The sequence below is a fragment of the Ahaetulla prasina genome, chromosome 7, assembly GCF_028640845.1.
Source record: "Ahaetulla prasina isolate Xishuangbanna chromosome 7, ASM2864084v1, whole genome shotgun sequence".
Taxonomy (NCBI): Eukaryota; Metazoa; Chordata; class Lepidosauria; order Squamata; family Colubridae; genus Ahaetulla; species Ahaetulla prasina.
The window spans coordinates 86,135,579-86,155,900 of record NC_080545.1 but is presented as its reverse complement, the minus strand read 5'-3'; the positions used below and the strand labels follow the sequence as shown (position 1 = coordinate 86,155,900).

Here is a 20,322-nt window from a genome sequence, read left to right as displayed (position 1 = left end):
ATGTTTCCCTCAGTGAAGATAAGTGCACCTGAGGGTAGAACAAGAAGCAATGGGTGGAAACTAATCAAGGAGAGAAGCAACCTAGAACTAAGGAGAAATTTCCTGACAGTTAGAACAATTAATTAGTGGGAAAACTTGCCTCCAGAAGTTGTGAATGCTCCAACACTGGAAGTTTTTAAGAAAATGTTGGATAGCCATTTGTCTGAAATGGTGTAGGGTTTAGGGTTAGGGTTAGGGTTAGGGTTCTAGGCAGGGGGTTGGACTAGAAGACCTCCAAGGTCCCTTCCAACTCTGATATTATAATTATTATTATTATTATTATTATTATTATTATTATTATTATTATTATTATTATTATTATTATTATTAGGATGGAAGCATTTACCTAAACATTTAAATTCTGACCTTTAAAATCTATATTCATCTCTACTTTGGTTTCCTAAATTTCAACACTTCTTGCTCAATATCAACCTTGTGAGATAGTCCAAACAACAAGCTCACTCAGGAGTACTAGCTCTTATCTTTATTGTTAGGTTCCATTAAGAGAATCTTGCAAGTCTGAAAGTACATCTCTCTCCCATTTCTTTTACAGTCCAAGCAACTAGGGAGCGTCCCTTCTGACATGTCCCAAAGGTGGCTTTTGTTTTCAAGAGGCAACTGGACAAACTGAGCAACGTGTTATATGCAGTACAATACAGTGAGACATGTGCAGATCTGTCCATTGGGGAAACAAAACAACCACATCATAAACTCATGGCACAACATAGGAGAACAAACCCATCAGGACAAGATTCAGTAGACCATCTGTGTTTAAAAGAAAACAGCCACTCTTTTGAAGACAGCAAAGTCCACATTTTGGACAGAAAGAACTGCTAGTTTCAAAGTGGGTCAAAGAGGCCATCTATGTCCAAACTCAATTCTTTCAACGGAGGGGGAGGGATACGGCACAGTCTACAATACGGTCCTTTCAGCGGTTCCAAAAATGCTCCACACCCATTTGCATTACTCTGGTGACCCTGAGGACACAGATAAACCTTCAAATAGCCTCAACAACTCTCTAAAAGAATGCAAATGACCAGTTGTCTAACAAGGAATATAAATCCTTCCATTCCCCACCATGAAGTCAGAGCTGAAGAAGCTTTTTGGATGAGAAGTGAAACGTCTTCAAAGAAAAACAAGAAAGTCCAGTTGCCTCTTGAAAAAAAAAAAGCACCTTTGGGACAACCATGACCTGGATGAGTGAGAATCTTCATAGACATTTCCCTTCTGACATGTTTGCCATGCCGCCATCCCTTCTGCAGACTCAGCTGCCACTTGTCTGACCATGGTTTAATCCAGAGATCTCCAAACTTGGCAACTTTAAGGCTTGCTGACTTTAATTCCCAGAATTCCCTAGTCAGCTACTCTATGCCAGCCACTCTTCCTTCTGTCTCCCAAAGTCTTTCCTACATACCATTATACCACATTTCAATCATTCCCATTCAGCCAAAACAGACAAAGATCTGCTTACTGAAGTGAAAGATAAGATTTTCTGCATCCATCTTCAGCTCTGGCCTTAGCACTTTTTTGCAGGACTAAAAAGGTAAAGGTAAAGGTTCCCCTCGTACATATGTACTAGTCATTCCTGACTCTAGGGGGCGGTGCTCATCTCTGTTTCAAACCAAAGAGCCAGTGCTGTCCGAAGATGTCTCCATGGTCATGTGGCCAGCATGACTAAATGCCAAAGGCGCACAGAACGCTGTTACCTTCCCACCAAAGGTGGTCCCTATTTTTCTACTTGCATTTTTTTACACGCTTTCGAACTGCTAGGTTGGCAGAAGCTGGGACAAGTAACAGGAGCTCACCCCGTTACGCGGCAGCACTAGGGATTCGAACCGCTGAACTGCCAACGTTTCGATTGACAAGATCAGCATCTTAGCCACTGAGCCACCGCATCCCTTAGAACTAATTAAAATTAAAATAATTAATTTATTAGAACTAATTAAAAGCCTTAGAACTTGCCAAATGTTGATAACAGGTGGCTTCTGAATTTCACTGGAGAGGGTCTCTGCGTTTGTGGGAGGATACACAGAAAGAAATGTATGTCGGATCTGGTCAAGAGCTCAAGATAGCAGACAAAATAGTACAATTGAAGCGCCACCTTCTTTTTTGTAGATTACATAGCTGAAATTTGGATGGTACAGCCACGATTGCCATGTTTTAAAATCAGCTTTAAGGTTTTGTTTTGTTTTTTCATGATATTGCACCTCATTGCCCACCCAGTTCTTACTTCACAACCTCCACTAGCTCTAGGTATTTTTCCTATCAGCACAGAATAACTTGGAAGAGAGAAACAGATGGCACCACTGTTATTTATATAGGTTATTTATCCTGCAACAAACTCATTAACCAGACAATTCACAGCAGTGCAGGAGAGATTTCTTTGTTTTCTGTTTCCCCGTCTCCTTTTAATTTTTTCCCCTCTTGTTTTTGTTTTATGTCAGTGCGGTGTAACTGGCAATTTCGAGTAAATTAATAAGGTCAGTGGGAAAGAGAGCGGTGTGATGAGGTGTGATACAGAATTCTCCACCCTGCCGTGTTGTTGCTGCTTTTAAATGAACACCAGACTAATATCTCAAATATGGATCTCAATAGTTGAAGGGTAGGCTTTAACATATTCCAGAATGTTAGCTCTAAAGCCAGTCAGGGAACAAGACCAAAACATAATCAAATGCAAGTCCATCATTTGAATAATGACAGTGGCAGAAGATCCAAACTAATGCCAGGGAAAAAGTCACATGTATTGCATTACCCTCTCCTAATGTATAAAGGTAAAGGTTCCCCTGGCACATACATGCTAGTCGTTCTCAACTCTAAGGGGCGATGCTCATCTCTATTTCAAAACCGAATAGCCAGCGCTGTCCGAAGATGTCTCCGTGGTTATGTGGCCGGCATGACTAAACGCCAAAGGCGCACGGAGCACTGTTCCCTTCCCACCAAAGGTGGTCCCTATTTTTTCTACTTACGTGCTTTCGAACTGCTAGGTTGGCAGAAGCTGGGACAAGTAATGGGAGCTCACCCCGTTACACGGCAGCACTAGAGATTCGAACCGCTGAATTGCCAACCTGAACTGCCAACCTTACTCTAAAGCAACGGTCCCCAATTTTTTCCCTTTATGCAGATCTCTGTAGCATTACAAAAGCCTTAGTACATGAAAAGTCCTAGTTATTGACTATTACAAGATCCCCAAATGAAATAAAAATGAATTTAAACAATACTAGGTTAAAATGATGCCAGACTGCTGAATTGTACAGTTTTTCTAACTGAAATTCCATGGGAAACGATGTAAGATGAACTGATCGCCTCAATTTGGGATCATTTTCCTTTAACTTTGCATTTTGGCATCTGCACCAGAAATCATATGTAATAACACCAAAGGTGTATTGGGAAATCCTGTTCTAAAACCTCCTAGGCTGACAGTTTCTGGTGATGAGTTTTATAGATTATTATGGATTTGAATCCATTTGTATGGCACAAAGCTAGAAACTGGGACACCATGAGTTACAAAACCAGCTGGATGGACCAGGAGAGCAAATTCCCCTCCCCTCTAGCATTGAAGATGTTAACATTGTCCCAGCCAACCTCAAACAACATCAAGAACTCCACAGTTCAACCCTGAGCTACACAAATTATTTTCTATTAGGGGACCTTGGGCCAGTCCCTCTGTCTCAGCCCTGGGAAGAAGGCAATGGTAAACCATTTCTGAAAATCTTCCCGAAAAGATTGCAGAGACTAATTTAAGCAGTTCCTGAGAGTCAACTCTGACTCAAGGGGCAAAAATATAAACAATGTCAGTGTAAAAAAAAAGAAAAAGAATTTTCCCATGAAGCTAAAGACAAGCTGTCACTTCTTATCATAGCCAAGATTCTGATTTAATCAGATCAAAGTTGGGTTTAGTGCAGTGGTGAAATCCAATTTTTTTTACTACCGGTTCTGTGGGCGTGGCTTGGTGGGCGTGGTGTGGCTTGGTGGGTGTGGCAGGGGATGGATACTGCAAAATTTCCATTCCCACCCCACTCCTGGGGGAAGGATACTGCAAAATCCCCATTCCCTCCCCACTCCTGGGGGAAGGATATTGCAAAATCCCCATTCCCTCCCCACTCCTGGGGGAAGGATATTGCAAAATCCCCATTCCCTCCCCACTCCTGGGGGAAGGATACTTCAAAATCCCCATTCCCTCCCCACTCCTGGGGGAAGGATACTGCAAAATCCCCATTCCCTCCCCACTCCTGGGGGAAGGATATTGCAAAATCTCCATTCCCACCCCACTCTGGGGCCAGCAGAGGTAGTATTTGCTGGTTGTCCAAATTACTCAACATTTCTGCTACTGGTTCTCCAGAACCTGTTAGAACCTGCTGGATTTCACCCCTGGTTTACCGGCTTATACGGACTCATTTTTTTTAAAAAAATCAAAGGCTCATAGCAATATTTGTGCACATTTTTATATATTTGTCCATATTTCTTCAGAGGTAGGTGTTCTAATGAACTTTTCCTTCTTTACATATTTTGACGATCAGTTTTCTGTAAAGAGGAAATACTATTTGGGTTAAAATTTTCAGACGATCATTTTGGTATCTATTTTTCCTTAACATAGACCTTTTTGCACATATTTTTTGCAGATATTTTCAAGTTATAAACCACATTTCAGAGTGAATATTTCAGCATGCATTTATGTTCTGGAGTCTTCTCTACACTTGAGAAGTTCAAGATCACTATATTCAGTGGCGGGATTCAAGTAATTTAACAACCGGTTCTTTGCCCTAATGATTTCTTCCAACAACCAGTTTGCCAATCTGTTCAGAAAGTTAACAACCGGTTCTCCCGAAGTGGTGCGAACTGGTTGAATCCCACCACTGACTATATTCATACTTATAAATGATCTGGCTACCAAATTTTTCATGCATCCTCTTTCTGATTAATTGTAGGATCTGAGTTGGAAGAGACTGACGTCATCTAGCCCAGCATTCTGCTTAACTCAGGATTCTCTAGAAAATCTTACTAGTTAAAGCTGACACAATGGAGACTCCTGGATTTATAACTCCAGAGTATGTCACTTTATAATCCAGGGTATGAAAAGGTCTTATCCCATCCGGGATAATCTTAACGACAAATATATTTTAGCCTCATGCTAAGATCCTTTGCGTATTGTCAAAAAAATAAAGCCTTGCATCTCAGTTTCAGTCTGGATATTCCATCAACTAGACAACCACAAGACATCATAGGGCAACCAAAATAACTTCTAAGTACAGCCATTTTCTGTTTCAAGGTTCAGGTTTCAGGATGAATAACAAATGCAAGTAGAAAGCATCTTGGAAAAGGAAGACTTTTCACATTTTTGCACATGAACAAAAGAGTGGGACCTTGATTTGACCAAGATTTAAATAGAGAGAGAAAAAAATCTAAAATATGACATGAGAATTTGGGGCATGATTAAATTTTATATCCAGACCTCATGATCGGTCAAATACCGAATCTTATTGCATATTGGCCATCAACTATTAGAATACCGAGCATCAAATACAGATACCAATATCTGTTGTAACTGTTGCAATTATTCGAAATAAATTATGCGATGAATTTTGGGAGCTGAGTTAATTTTAGCTCCGATTCACATGTATTTTATAATATGATTATCAACTTCCAAATACTATACATTTTAATCTCTTAGCGCTAAGTGGAGCTTGACCCTCTGCCCTGACCCTTGGACAAGCCATAGACCAGAACAAAAGGCAGTCGAACTTATTTGTGGCCATGGCAATTGTTGCCATCTCTTTGGGTTATTAATAGGAACTGGGATGTCTTAGTTTAATGAAAAGAAGGACTAGGGAAGACATGATAGCAGTGTTCCAATATCTCAGGGGTTGCCACAAAGAAGAGGGAGTCAAGCTATTCTCCAAAGCACCTGAGGGCAGGACAAGAAGCAATGGGTGGAAACTGATCAAGGAGAGAAGCAACTTAGAACTAAGGAGAAATTTCCTGACAGTTAGAACAATTAATCAGTGAAACAACTTGCCTGCAGAAGTTGTGAATGCTTCAACACTGGAAATTTTTAAGAAAATGTTGGATAACCATTTGTCTGAAGTAGTGTAGGGTTTCTTGCCTGGACAGGAGGTTGGATTAGAAGACCTCCAAGGTCCCTTCCAACTCTGTTTTCGTTGTTGTTGTTGTTGTTGTTGTTATATGCCAAAGTCAGCAACCTGAAGCCAACAAACCATCTACTCTTTGCTTCCATTTTTGATCTCCAGAACAATTCCAGATCATACTGTTGAAACTGAATAGCAAAACGACTGGTTTTCAATAACATTTTCTTTGTTTGCCCCCCTGTTAACGAAACAGACCAAATGGGTTGAAGTAATAACACAGTTCTTGGAACAGAAAGTAGTGAAAAGGTTTAATGAGCAGGAAATAAAGAAATGCACCATACTCTCTGCTTGTTTCCTTTTAATGTACTATTTCTCCTTCCTTTTTTAAGAGTCCACTTATCGTCATCAAGCCACCATTGATGATGAAGTTGTTTCCATGGAAATACTAGATACAGCTGGGCAGGTAAGAACACTGTTGACCCCTTTAGCAAAATACCAATGCCAGAAAACTATAATTAACACTAGGGGAAAGTTGTCAAGTATTTATGTGTGGAATATAAAGGGACAAAGGAGAATAATAAAAAAAAAATAGTAGGCCATCTGTGAGAGAGTATGAAAGGAAAGCTTCATATTCCTGGTAGTTTTAGTGTTTCTTACAACGTCAGAAATCGCAATTGATTTTTATTGGTTTACGTTGGGGGTTATCAATCTTAAACACTCGAAGAACCACAAAAGCTCCCCATTCAATTCTGGAGCCGACCGGAAGTCCTGTTCCCCCACCATAGAGTCTCCTCCTAGCGTGGCATCCTTTTTCCTCTACCTGTCCTAACTGAAAGTCCTATCAATTGTGGAGCCGACTGGCAACAGGGAGCCGCAGCAGAGGGATGAAAGAGCCACATGTGGCTCCAGAGCCGCAGGTTGCTGACCCCTGGTTTATGTGCTTATTAGTTCAGGCAAAACAAGAGAAAGCCAAGAAGCATGCAGATGGGTACCTCAAGGTTCAGTCTTGACTGGGACAGTACGCTTCAACATGTGCATAAATTATCTGGATGAGGGGATAGAAGGGGAACTCATCAAATTTGAAGATGGCACCAGTGGTGAAATTCAAATGGCTTGGTGGGTATGGCTTGGTGGGCATGGCAGGGGAAGGATACTGCAAAATCTCCATTCCCACCCCATTCTAGGGGAAGGATATTGCAAAATCCCCATTCCCTCCCAACTCCTGGGGCCAGACAGAGGTGGTATTTGCCGGTTCTCCAAACTGCTCAAAATTTCCTCTACCTGTTCTCAAGAACCTGTCAGATCCTGATGAATTTCACCCCTGGATGGCACCAAATTGGGAACGAATATTCAATATTTCAGAAGGTACACTGAAGATCCAGAAGGATCTTGACAGACTTGAGCATTGGGCCCTCTCCAACAAGATGCAGTTCATTGGTGAGAAACGTGAGGTCCTGTACTTAGGAAGGAAAAACCAGTTGCACTGGTATGGAATAGGTGGTACCTGACTCAACGGTAATTACTGTAAGAAGGATGTAGGTGTCCTAGTGGACCATCACTTAAGTATGAGTCAGAAGCGTGCTGCAGCTGCCAAAAGGACCAATCCAGTCCTAGACTGCATCACCAGAGGCACAGTGTCAAGATAACAAGATGTGATAATACCACTTTATATCAGTGGTGAAATCCAAATATTTTTTAATACCGGTTCTGTGGGGGTGGCTTGGTGGGCATGGCAGGGGAAGGATACTGCAAAATTTTCATTCCCATCCCACTCTGGAGCCAGCCAGAGATGGTATTTGCTGGTTCTCCTAACTCTGTGTTGGTGAACTTATGGCACGCGTGCCAGAAGCAGCACGCGAAACCGTCATATGTCAAATGCGCAGCCTCGCCGGCTCCTCATCGCGTTCCTGTGCTCAAATGCACACTGGTCAGCTGGCCGTCGCATGCACAGTGCCGGCGGATGCCGGAAGTACGGCAGTCCATCGATCATGCGCAAGCCGGCACCCAGCCTTCTGGGTTGGCGGCTTATGCATGCACGGTGGACCACCGCACTGCCGGGGTCACCAGCACCGCACGCGCGATGGCCAGCTGACCGGCGTGCGTTTGAGCATAGGAATGCGATGGGAGCCAGCGAGGCCACACATTCGGCACAGGACAGTTTCGCATGCCACTTCAGGCATGCGGGCCAGCACGCGAGAACGCCGAAGGTTCGCCATCACTGTCCTAACTACTCAAAATTTCTGCTGTCGGTTCTCTGAACTGCTCAAAATTTCTCCAAAACCTGTCATAACCTGCTGCATTTCACCCCTGCTTTACACCACGCTGGTGAGAATACTGAATCCAGTTTTGGTCACCATGCTACAAAAAAGAGACCAAATCTCCAGACACTTTAAATGATAACTAGACTTGAGGGCCTGTCACAAAGAAATGCGGAGCTGACTTATTCTCCAAAGCAGGGGTCCCCCAACCTTGGCAACTTTAAGCCTGGAGGACTTCAACCCCCAGAATTTTGGGAGTTGAAGTCCACCAGGCTTAAAGTTGCCAAGGTTGGGGACCTCTGCTCTAAAGCACTAAAGGTCAATCAGGACAAGAAGTAATGGGTGAAAGCTTATTAAAAAAATCCAACCTAGAAATTAAGATAATTTTTCTGGCTGTGAGAAAAATTAATCAATGGAATAGCTCACCTCCTGGGATTGTGGGTGTCCGTCACTGGAGGTTTTTAAGAATAGACTGGACAACCATTTGACTGTGATTATATAAGAATCCTGACTTCAGCAGGAGGTTGGACTACAAGACCACCAAGGTCCTTCCAGTCCTAGAATACTGTGAAAGTTCCAAAGGAAGTGATGTCTTAGAGACCAAGTGATGATGAAGGAGGAGAATTATAGTTCCGTTCCAAGTATTTTTGAAAGACAGAGTAGGGCTAAACCTGAATTGAAATGTGGAACTGGTCCCAGGAGCTGTCATTTGGTCTGTTGGTGAGGATATATAAGTATTAAATATTCCCCTACGTGGCTTTTTTTTTTCCCTAATGGAAAAATGATATAATGGGTAGGGGAAAAAGAGGTAAAAGAGTTCAGTTAGAGTTAGTGCCCACACAACTGCTTTAAATAATTTTTTAGAAAGGAACATAAATGAGACATCTGATTATGAATCTTTGCATATAAGTCTGTTGCAGAAAAATGTGGGCTAGGACAGTTTTAAGAAACATTATTATGGGTTGTTTCACTCCATAGAATCTAAAGATTCCATCCTGTCTCACTGCAGTTGAGAGTTAGCCCCTCCAAGTCCAGGGGGACTGATTTATATATGATTGGCTTGGGAGGTCCCAAATAAATAAATAAAATGAGGAGGGGATTTTAAAAAGCAGGAATACAAACAAAGATAAAACTGCACCCCTAGTTTATACAGAGTACATAGAGTTTATACAGAGTACAGAGCATAGAGTTCAGTGAAGTCTTCCAATCAAAATAATATTTTTCAACTTGCATATAATATTGATACTATTCTTGAACTAGTATTGTGCCTCGTCCTCTTCCTTCCTTCCTTCCTTCCTTCCTTTCTTCCTTCCTTCCTTCCTTCCTTATTCCTTCCTTCCTTCCTTCCTTCCCAGATTCATCTAATGGCATTTCCTTCCTTCTTTCCTCCCTCCCTCCTTTCCCTTTTCTCTCTTCCCTTCAGCCCCCTCCAACAATTTTGCTCACAAGCAATTGGGAAGAAATATGTAGAAGTCAGACCTGTATGAAAAAGTACAGGAAAATAACGTCATTTCTAAGGGAATTTCATCCATTATAGAAATGTAATTCTCCACTGACATTAATCAGATAGATAAAGAAATCCTGCCTCTGTCATCGGAACTTAGCAGCACAGCCCTCCGCTCACTAGGAAAATTATGGAAAAGAAAGAATTGGCGAACATTTGTAGAATATCCCAACTGGAACAAAGAGATACTGATATTTTATCATTTGCCACTAACGGAAGAGCATGAAAGATGACGTCAGCAGCCTTTATAGTGTTTTTTTTTCCCTCTGTGTGTTCATGATGATGAAGAATAATATTTGAAAAATGGTTTACTTTTCACATCATTTCACATTTCACATACACAGTTAAATGTAGGAAAGTTCTGAGTGGATAATAATTTTGCAAGACAGACTAGATGCCAGAGATCTGTCTTAGCAATAGCTAAGAGTAGAAATGGAACTTCTGATCTGTATACAAAAGTAAAATTCAATGAAGGTTACATTGAATTTACTGAAATGTCACATGCTTATGCCAATAATGGGACTGAAATATTTATCGTTATTTATTTTTAAATGGTGTGACATTTGCTGCGCATTCTTTTTCCACAAATAGTTTTTTTTTCAATGTTGCATTCATCTTTGTGAATCTTAACTTTCAGTTGCAATGGCTTATATCATTGTAGCTGAAGTAATTAAATTTGGGTGTGTTTTAAAAAATCTATTTATATGCAAAACTAAAGGATATGGAAGGGTGGCTCAAGGGGCTAAGAAGCTGAGCTTGTCGATCGAAAGGTTGACAGTTCAGCGGTTCGAATCCCTGGTGCTGCCATGTAACAGGGTGACCTCCCGTGACTTGCCCCAGCTTCTGCCAACCTAGCAGTTTGAAAGCACATAAAAAATGCAAGTAGAAAAAATAGGGACCACCTTTGGTGGGAAGGTTACAGCGTTTCGTGCTCCTTTGGCGTTAAGTCATGCTGGCCACGTGACCATGGAGACGTCTTCAGACAGTGCTGGCTTTTTGGCTTTGAAACGGAGATGAGCACCACCCCCTAGAGTCGGGAACGACTAGCACATATGTGCCAGGGGAACCTTTACCTTTACCTTTAAAAGATATGGAACTTGTAGCCCTCCTGATAAGCTAGAATCACCAATATTGCTCTCCCCTTGGACCTGCTGACTAATTAAAATGTACAATATGTTTTGCAGTCAGAATGTTCTGATTTATAATAGAAAGAGTGCAGAGAAGAGCAATAAAGATGATAAGGGGACTGGAGGCTAAAACATAGGAAGAACGGTTACAGGAACTGGGCATGGCTAGTCTAGTGAAGAGAAGGACCAGGGGAGACATGATAGCAATCTTCCAATATTTGAGGGGCTGCCACAGAGAGGAGGGGGTCAAGCTATTTTCCGAAGCACCCAAAGGCTAGACAAGGAATAATGGATGGAAATTGATTAAACAAATAAAGGAGAAATTTTCTGACAGTGAGAACAATCAACCAATGGAACAGTTTGCTTTTGGAAGTTCTGGGAGCTTCATCACTGGAAGCATTCAAGAAGAGACTGGACTGCCATCTTCAAAAATGGTGTAGGGTCCCCTCCTTGGCGGGGGTTGGACTAGATCACCTACAAGGTCCCTCTCAACTCTGTTATTTGGTTAATTTCAGAATGTCACATTCTAACTTTAAGAATAACTGTTCTGAATTTAATGGAAATGGACCAACCTTTAAATTGGCTATTCCAAAGTCAAAATATTACAAAGGAGAACATTTTGCACACCTCTGTTAAATGGAGCAAGCTGGAAGTTGCAATGTCAGAGAATTGCACACCAGGTGTCAAAAATTTATTTTATTTTATTTGTCACAACAGTATATATAAGCATAAGCATGAAAATAACTATATAATATATAAGCATATATATGAGCATAAGTATGTGATAACTATATTAATTGGATATAATGAAAGGAAACAATAGGACAGGAACAGTAGGCATGTTTGTGCCCTTATAGACCTCTTAGGAATGGGGTGAGGTCAATAGTAAAGAGTTTTTGGTTAAAGCTTTTGGGATTTTGAGAAGAGACCACAGAGTCAGGTAATGAGTTCCAAGCACTAATAACTCTGTTACAGAAGTTATATTTTCTGCAATCAAGATTGAAACGGTTAACATTGAGTTTAAATCTATTGTTTGCTCTTGTATTGTTATGACTGAAGCTGAAGTAGTCTTGAAATGTGAAAAATCTTGAAAAATGAAATCATAGAAGCTGACGCCTACTTGTAGTTTTATATAAATAAATATATTTTGCATCAATATATTTTTTTAAATTTTATTTTATTTTGTTACAACAGTATATATAAGCATAAGCATGAAACAACTATACAACATATAAGCATATATATAATGAAAGGAAACAATAGGACAGGAACGGTAGGCACTTTTGTGCTCTTATGCATGCCCCTTATAGTCCTCTTAGGAATGGGGTGAGGTCAATGGTAGATAGTTTTTGGTTAAAGCTTTTAGGAGTTTGAGAAGAGACCACAGAGTCAGGTTGTGTGTTCCAAGCGTTAACAACTCTGTTACAAAAGTCATATTTTCTGCAATCAAGATTGAAGTGGTTAACATTGAGTTTAAATCTATTGTTTGCTCTTGTATTGTTATGACTGAAGCTGAAGTAGTCTTGAAATGTGAAAAATCTTGAAAAATGAAATCATAGAAGCTGACGCCTACTTGTAGTTTTATATAAATAAATATATTTTGCATCAATATATTTTTTTAAATTTTATTTTATTTTGTTACAACAGTATATATAAGCATAAGCATGAAACAACTATACAACATATAAGCATATATATAATGAAAGGAAACAATAGGACAGGAACGGTAGGCACTTTTGTGCTCTTATGCATGCCCCTTATAGTCCTCTTAGGAATGGGGTGAGGTCAATGGTAGATAGTTTTTGGTTAAAGCTTTTAGGAGTTTGAGAAGAGACCACAGAGTCAGGTTGTGTGTTCCAAGCGTTAACAACTCTGTTACAAAAGTTATATTTTCTGCAATCAAGATTGAAGCGGTTAACATTAAGTTTTAATCTATTGTTTGCTCTTGTATTGTTGCGATTGAAGCTGAAGTAGTCTTTAACAGGAAGGACATTGCAATAGATGATTCTGTCTTGTCGGAGTCAGTGGAGTTCTAAGTTTTCTAATCCCAGGATTTCAAGTCTGGTGGTATAAGGTATTTTGTTGTTTACAGAGGAGCAGAGAACTCTTCTTGTAAAATATTTCTGGACTCGTTCAATTGTATTACTGTCAGAGATGTGGTATGGCTTCCAAACAGGTGAGCTGTATTCAAGAATAGGCAGTGGTGGGATTCAGCCAGTTCGCACCCCTTCGGGAGAACCAGTTGTTAACTTTCTGAGCAGTTTGGCAAACTGGTTGTTGGAAGAAATCATTAGGGCAGAGAACCGGTTGTTAAATTACTTGAATCCCACTACTGAGAATAGGTCTAGCAAATGTTTTGTATGCTCTGGTTAGTAGTGTAGAGTTTTTACAACCAACTAGATAGGCAATCAGGAGCATCATGCAGTAAATCACAGGGCACACAGAAGAAAAAGGGCAGGGAAAAGGGGAACTCTTCCTACACACCCATAGCAACCAATCACAACGCAGATTGCCTCACACAGGAGCCTGCACTCTCCAACCAATCAGTCACAACTGTGTGTTCCGGCTCACTGCTCCGGCTACTAAATTTAAATATCTTAACAAGCAACTCAGCAGTTTCTGAAAAACACAGGTTCACCGTACCTAGAGAAGCAAGCGCTAAATTCAAAAATAATTCTAGGTTTTTCAGATCTTCGAATCTCAAAGACAATTCTTCAGCCAGATGTGTATGGGTATTTTCATCCACAGTGCAAATATTTAGAATAGAATAGAATAGAATTTTTATTGGCCAAGTGTGATTGGACACATAAGGAATTTGTCTTGGTGCATATGCTCTCAGTGTACATAAAAGAAAAGATACCTTCATCAAGGTACAACACTTACAACACCTAATGATGGTCATAGGGTACAAATTTAACACTTAATGATACAACACTTAATGATAATCATAGGGTACAAATAAGCAATCAGGAAACAATCAATATCAATATAAATCATAAGGATTACCAGCAACAAAGTTACAGTCATACAGTCATAAGTGGAAGGAGATGGGTGATGGGAACGATGAGAAGATTAATAGTGCAGATTTAGTAAATAGTTCTCACTTGGATAGATGAGATTCATATGCCATTCCTTAGAACAACCATCAATTAGTGTAACTTAGTGTGACCACAATAGCCAGGCTATGCAAAGTTCAATGGGGAAGAACTGTTATCTTTTTTAAAATGCCAGAATGTTAGAATAATACAGTGGTCTAAAATTGGGAACAAAGATATTTCAGTTCTGGTGATGTTCTCTTGAATGTGGACTAAACACACCCTAGAGAATTTTCCCAAAATATAACATTGCATAGAAACTCTGCTGTGCAAAGATCTGTACGACCCTTGTCTCCTGTAGACCTGCAAATAACTATCTTCTTTCTATGTCTCTCTTTTTTTTTTGAAATAGGAAGATGTTATTCAGAAGGAAGGACACGTACGATGGGGTGAAGGATTCGTGCTGGTTTATGACATCACAGATAGAGGCAGCTTTGAAGAAGTCCTTCCCCTAAAGAACTTGTTGGATGAAGTCAAAAAACCCAAGAACGTTACTTTGATCCTAGTGGGGAACAAAGCAGACTTGGATCACTCCAGGCAGGTCAGCACTGAGGAAGGGGAGAAGCTGGCCACGGAACTAGCTTGCGCCTTTTACGAATGCTCTGCGTGTACAGGAGAAGGCAACATTATGGAAGCTTTTTATGAGCTTTGCCGGGAAGTACGACGTCGGAAAATGGTTCAAGGCAAGACTCGGAGGCGAAGTTCCACTACTCATGTGAAGCAAGCAATTAACAAGATGCTTACCAAAATCAGCAGCTAAAATCTCTTCTTTTTTCCTTTTAAAAGCAGTGTATTTTGCAAGAAGGAGGGACGGAAGGTTTAATTGTGTTTGTCAGTAGGATGCTCAAAGCTTTGCATTTATTATTACTATTATTATACAATCACCTCATTATTCTTAAAGTTAAGAGATGCAAAAAAAAAAAGAAGTTTCAGGAATGATAATACATGCTCTACTCCAGTTTTGTTGATCACCAAATCATATCTTCAAAAAAAAAAATATGTTGAAGATGTGTCAGAATGGATTCAGAAATTTACCCATCACCGTTGGTTTTGCATGCTCACATGTGGCTAATACATGGTGGCTTATCATTGTTTAAGAGGAGACTGACTATATAAGCTTTATAGGGTGCAGTAGATGACTAACTCTGGTAAATGCACCACTACATTCACTTCATAATCCCTGGACATGAGACATCCAAAGAAAATGAACATTGCCACACACACACAGGGCCTCTGGTGGCTCAACAGACTAATGCAGTCTGTTATTAACAGCAGCTGCTTGCAATTACTGCAGGTTCAAGTCCCACCAGGTCCAAGGTTGACTCAGCCTTCCATCCTTTATAAGGTAGGTAAAATGAGGACCCAGATTGTTGGGGGCAATAAGTTGACTTTGTATATAATATACAAATGGATGAAGACTATTGCTTGACATATTGTAAGCCGCCCTGAGTCTTCGGAGAAGGGCGGGATATAAATTCAAATAAAAAAAAAAAACTTCATCTAGTTCAAATGTCCAAGCAAGAAAAAAAATGTGTTAATGATGGCTGTGTGAATGGGTGAATTTCAATTTCACTTAAGTTTGCCTTTTTTAAACCTTACATTCATTTCCTTCTACATCTGCATTAATTTGCAATTTTAAAGGGAAAAAAGTGCATTATTTCAGACACCTTTTTGGAGAAACTTTTCTTAATAGATATAATTTTAGATGGCATTTATACAATTTCTGTGCAATTTCCCCCCCAGTTTTTTTTAAAAATCATCTGATATAAATACTTGACATGTATTTTTCAGTTGAAACTATAGTATAGTTGTAAGAATGCATTTGGGGAAGTAAGTATGCATTTCACAACTGCCATCACTTTAGAGCACCGTTAAAAAAATGAACATAAGTCCCAATGAAAGCAATATTCTTTTGATTGGCCTGTCTTCTCAATCTGAACGTGTTTCAAAAATAAAATCCTAAAATGTAAAATATAAATGTATGTATGAAGATGAAATAATGGTTTACCTAGCAACTTTTCTCCAAAAGGAAAATGCAATCAACTGGATTTTTAAAAACAGTTTTGTATACTTTATGATTCTCCCAATTAAGCATTGTGCAAAGATCCTGGCTGAGTTCACATGGCGCACATACCCTTGGTTAACTTAACTGTGGTTTCATTCATTCCTAGAACTTGAAAGGGGACATTGAGTTCATTGGGCCTATTTTACCCTACCCGAATGAAAGTACGATGGCTTACGTTCTGCTTGAACACATTGGGAAAAGATCTCACTGTCTCTGTGGACAAGTATAAACTTAATTTGAATTATTTATCCGCTTTTCTAGGGTTGCTTGATGTTGAACCACAAACTACGCTGCCCCAGTATTGCTAGCCTAACATCTACTCAAGTAGATCACCGTGCAGTGTGCTATGTACATTCAACGCATTCTAAGCGAATTCTAGGCAAGGTACAAGGGACACAGTGGCTCAGTGGATAAGATACTGAGCTTGTTGATAGAAAGTTCGGCAGTTCAGCGGTTCGAATCCCTAGTGCCGTGTAATGGGGTGAGCTCCCATTACTTGTCCCAGCTTCTGCCAACCTAGCAGTTCGAAAGCACGTAAAAAATGCAAGTATAAAAAATAGGGACCACCTTTGGTGGGAAGGTAACAGCGTTCCGTGCACCTTTGGCATTTAGTCATGCCGGCCACATGACCACGGAGACGTCTTCGGACGGCGCTGGCTCTTCGGCTTTGAAACGGAGATGAGCACCGCTCCCTAGAGTCGGGAACGCCTAGCACGTATGTGCGAGGGGAACCTTTACCTTTACCTTTAGGCAAGGTGCAAAATCTATTTCATAGAATTGCATTTGCACCACCTCTTCAAATCTTTCTTTACCCATAAAAATCCATTGGTTACCCTTTGGCTGTTCTTTTTCCCACTGCCTCATTCCAATGAATCTTGCAAGATTGTTGTAAGCTTGCAAGAGTTAACTGATTGGAAAGCAATTTTGAAGGACTGTGGAGAAAAGTGGCTGCTTTTAATTTTCTGTGGGTCCTTATATCCTCCAACAAAAGGGAAATATTTCTATTCCTCCTTTTGCCTGATTTGCTAATTCTTGTGGTTTTTTTTTTAAATGGTGTGACATAAGGGTGCTGTAATGTAAAAGAAGAAAATGACAGTCGCAGATGCTTTTTTTGGGCAGGTGGAGGTATTGACAGTACCAGATAAGTGACATTTGAACCAATACAATCCATTACCTTTCATGATTAGGCATCACAAAAACGGCGGCAGGCAGCCAAACGGGAAACGACTTGGAACCCCTGTTATCTTTCATTTGGGCTGTAATGATTATTATCCACGTTATTTTTCTTTTGTTGGTTTTGGGGAATGAGGGCTATTGAGCAAGCTTTACGTTTCTTGACTTGTCTTTGCATCGATGAGAAGGGAACCTAGATTTTTCCTTGCAGAAAGATGTGGAGGCTTTGAAGCTGACTTGGCTTTGAACGGCTTAAGCTTTGAACAATGCATCTTTAAGGGAAAACATTTGTAAACTAGAGGGGCTTGAATAGAACCAAAGTTCTTGGGCATTTGACATAGCTGACTTTATTTTTCTTTTCAAATGTTAATCTATAATAAAAGCGTGATTTAAAAAAAAACCAACTCTGGACTTTGGAATGATGTTTCCATTTTTTAAGAGAGCCATGGGAAATCTATTGGAGATTTAATCTTACAGAGCAGAGGTTGTTGTTGTTTTGCATTAAAACAACATTTAAAGTTGTTAAGGGAGGAGATTGCCTCTTGGGTCATAAAATCCATGTAGTTCTTATTCTGTGCAGCTATCTCACACAGGTAGGGTACAGCCAGAGGTATCCACAAGTGTGCCAATGCAATGCCCAAAACAATGTCTCCCTTTCATACCTCTAAGCCAGCGGTCACCAACCTTTCAGACCTCAGGGACCACTAAACTCATAATTTTAAATTCCGTGGACCACTAATATGATCTGCCTAATGATCAGCTGGGTGGGCGTGGCTAGATGGTCATGTGACTGGGTGGGCGTGGCCACCTCCATGTCAATCACATCAAGGGGTGCCTCGCCGGCCTCTACACACCATGCCCCTCCCTCCCACTTCTCGCCTGCCCGCCCGGGCTCCTTAGGGATCCAACAGGAAGCAGTTGTTGGAGTTAAGCAGTCACCATGAAAAATAGTTAGCAAAACAGTTGGCTCAGTTCAAATTGGATCTGACCGAGAAGGAGGCTCAGCAGAAGCACTTCATTGAGGATTAGGAGCATAGGCTTTCCAAGCAGAGGGAAGACCTGCGGGAGTGCAAGGCCAGGTACCGGTGCCTGGAGGCTCAGCAGGCTGAGATAGTCAACCAGTTCCGGGCTATGATGCAGTCCCACTGGAACGAGGCCTTCCGGCTCTTCGCCACCAGCAGCACTTTCCTCTAGCCTTCACTCAAAGCCCTGCACCAGGAGGCTGAAGCAGACCCCAAGTTGGAATTTCTCCCCCCCCCGACCCACAAAAAAAGACCCCAAAGAAGAAGACACTCTGCAGTAACACAAACGTTCATTGCAAATATCCATCCCAGGGGCCGTAGTTTAAGGACACCTGATTTAGTGCAATATAAAAAAAATGCAAATAATTTTTCTGTGGACCACCAAAATTTTCTCGCGGACTACCAGTGGTCCACAGACCACCATGGTCTATGGACCACCACTAAGCAACATTGCATCACAAATACAAAAGGAGCACATCTTCTATCCTATTGAACTTTGTTTTTGTCCCTTGGCCCACCCACCACCATCTTCTTCAGGCATCGTCTTTATGCTACAGGGATAGGATGTCTTTCAGCACTCATAGCACTATTGGGATTCTGCAAATGCGTTGTCCTCTCAGCAAATTGTGAGCTTAACTATTTATAAAATGAGTTTCAGCCAACAACAAAATATCATTTATTAAAAAGGGGAAAAAAACCCAAATGCATCAGATTGCTTCTCAGCTCTCCTACTGACTCCTTAGCTTTTCATCATATCAGCATAGCGCAATTTATTTAGTTTGCTTTTGGAAGGAGTTAGGGGACAGCCCACCGGCTTTCGTTATTTTCTAAAATTGCCGATGTGGACTGCATCATAAATGGATGCAGTTGAATGCTGGCAATTAGCTTTGCCCACGCAGCTGCCCTCCTGAATGGTTCACCAGCTTCGGCTGAAAGATAAAAACTGAAATAAGTTGGTTCCTTCCCAAAGAAGAATAAGCATTTGCATGGGCATCCCAGAGTTCTTAAATCCTAGAGATTTAAAATCCAAACTATAATTCATACTGCCAACTTCAATTTAGTTATTCGGTTGATTAATTCCTTAAAATTGCAGGTCAAAAGACATGCTGTTCCTCTGCTGTAAGGAAGAATAACTTTCAAATGCATAACTAATCGTGTAGGAGGTAGCATTAGGACAAGTCAGTTGTCGTTGCCGCTCTGATTATTGTTTAGGTGACAACCATTCCATGGTGTACCCAGCATTAATCTTCAAAATCTAAATAACCAAGAAATTGAATGCGCTAATGGAATCCAAACTTAGATGCCACAAACTGTGTATTGTGTTACAGATCTTAACTGTTTATAACCAACCTTAATAATAATATTTGTGTTTCCTGGGGGCTGATAGTCATGTGGTTTATATTTCTCATAATTGGCTTTCTGGGCACATTGTGAGCAACAATGTCATTACAACTAAGCCAGTGTTTATGGGCAATCATTTGGGAGGTAAGCAACTGAATAATTTTGATTCTTGGTGCGCATAACAGTCGGGCTGCTGCAATGAGTTATACCCACTTCCCATCAAAGATTATTTCAATCGGCTTAGCATATAATGGTTGAAACAATACTTCTGTTCAATCTAAACAGCTATACATTTTCCTTCAAAAAGTATTTGATTAGCAGTAGGCTTCATTTGGAGATTTCATCCAAAATTCACTGTGGAAGCCTAATAAAGTTCCACACCACACTCTGGACATGCTCAGAGTGACAGCATGACAGCCCTTTGACAGCATGCCTCCTTGTCCATGATAGCAAATCATCCAACTGTGGAAATCGTAAAAAGCAGTGGTGGGTTTCAACTTTTTTTTACTACCGGTTCTGTGGATATGGCTTGGTGGGCGTGGCAGGGGAAAGATACTGCAAAATCCCCATTTCCTCTTGATCAGCTGGGACTTGAGAGGCAGAGAATAGATGGGG

General features: G+C 40.7%; 1 protein-coding gene across 1 annotated transcript in view; it reads left to right on the top strand.

Annotated features, from left to right (window-relative positions):
- Positions 1-17,725, top strand: part of RERG (RAS like estrogen regulated growth inhibitor) — a 163,300-nt gene extending 145,575 nt beyond the window's left edge. Inside the window, exons 4-5 of the mRNA XM_058191444.1 lie at positions 6,512-6,585; positions 14,459-17,725. Of these exons, the coding sequence (XP_058047427.1) occupies positions 6,512-6,585; positions 14,459-14,866 (482 nt within the window). The 3' untranslated portion in view covers positions 14,867-17,725. The remainder of the gene's footprint in view (positions 1-6,511; positions 6,586-14,458) is intronic.
- The last annotated feature ends 2,597 nt before the right edge of the window (positions 17,726-20,322 follow it).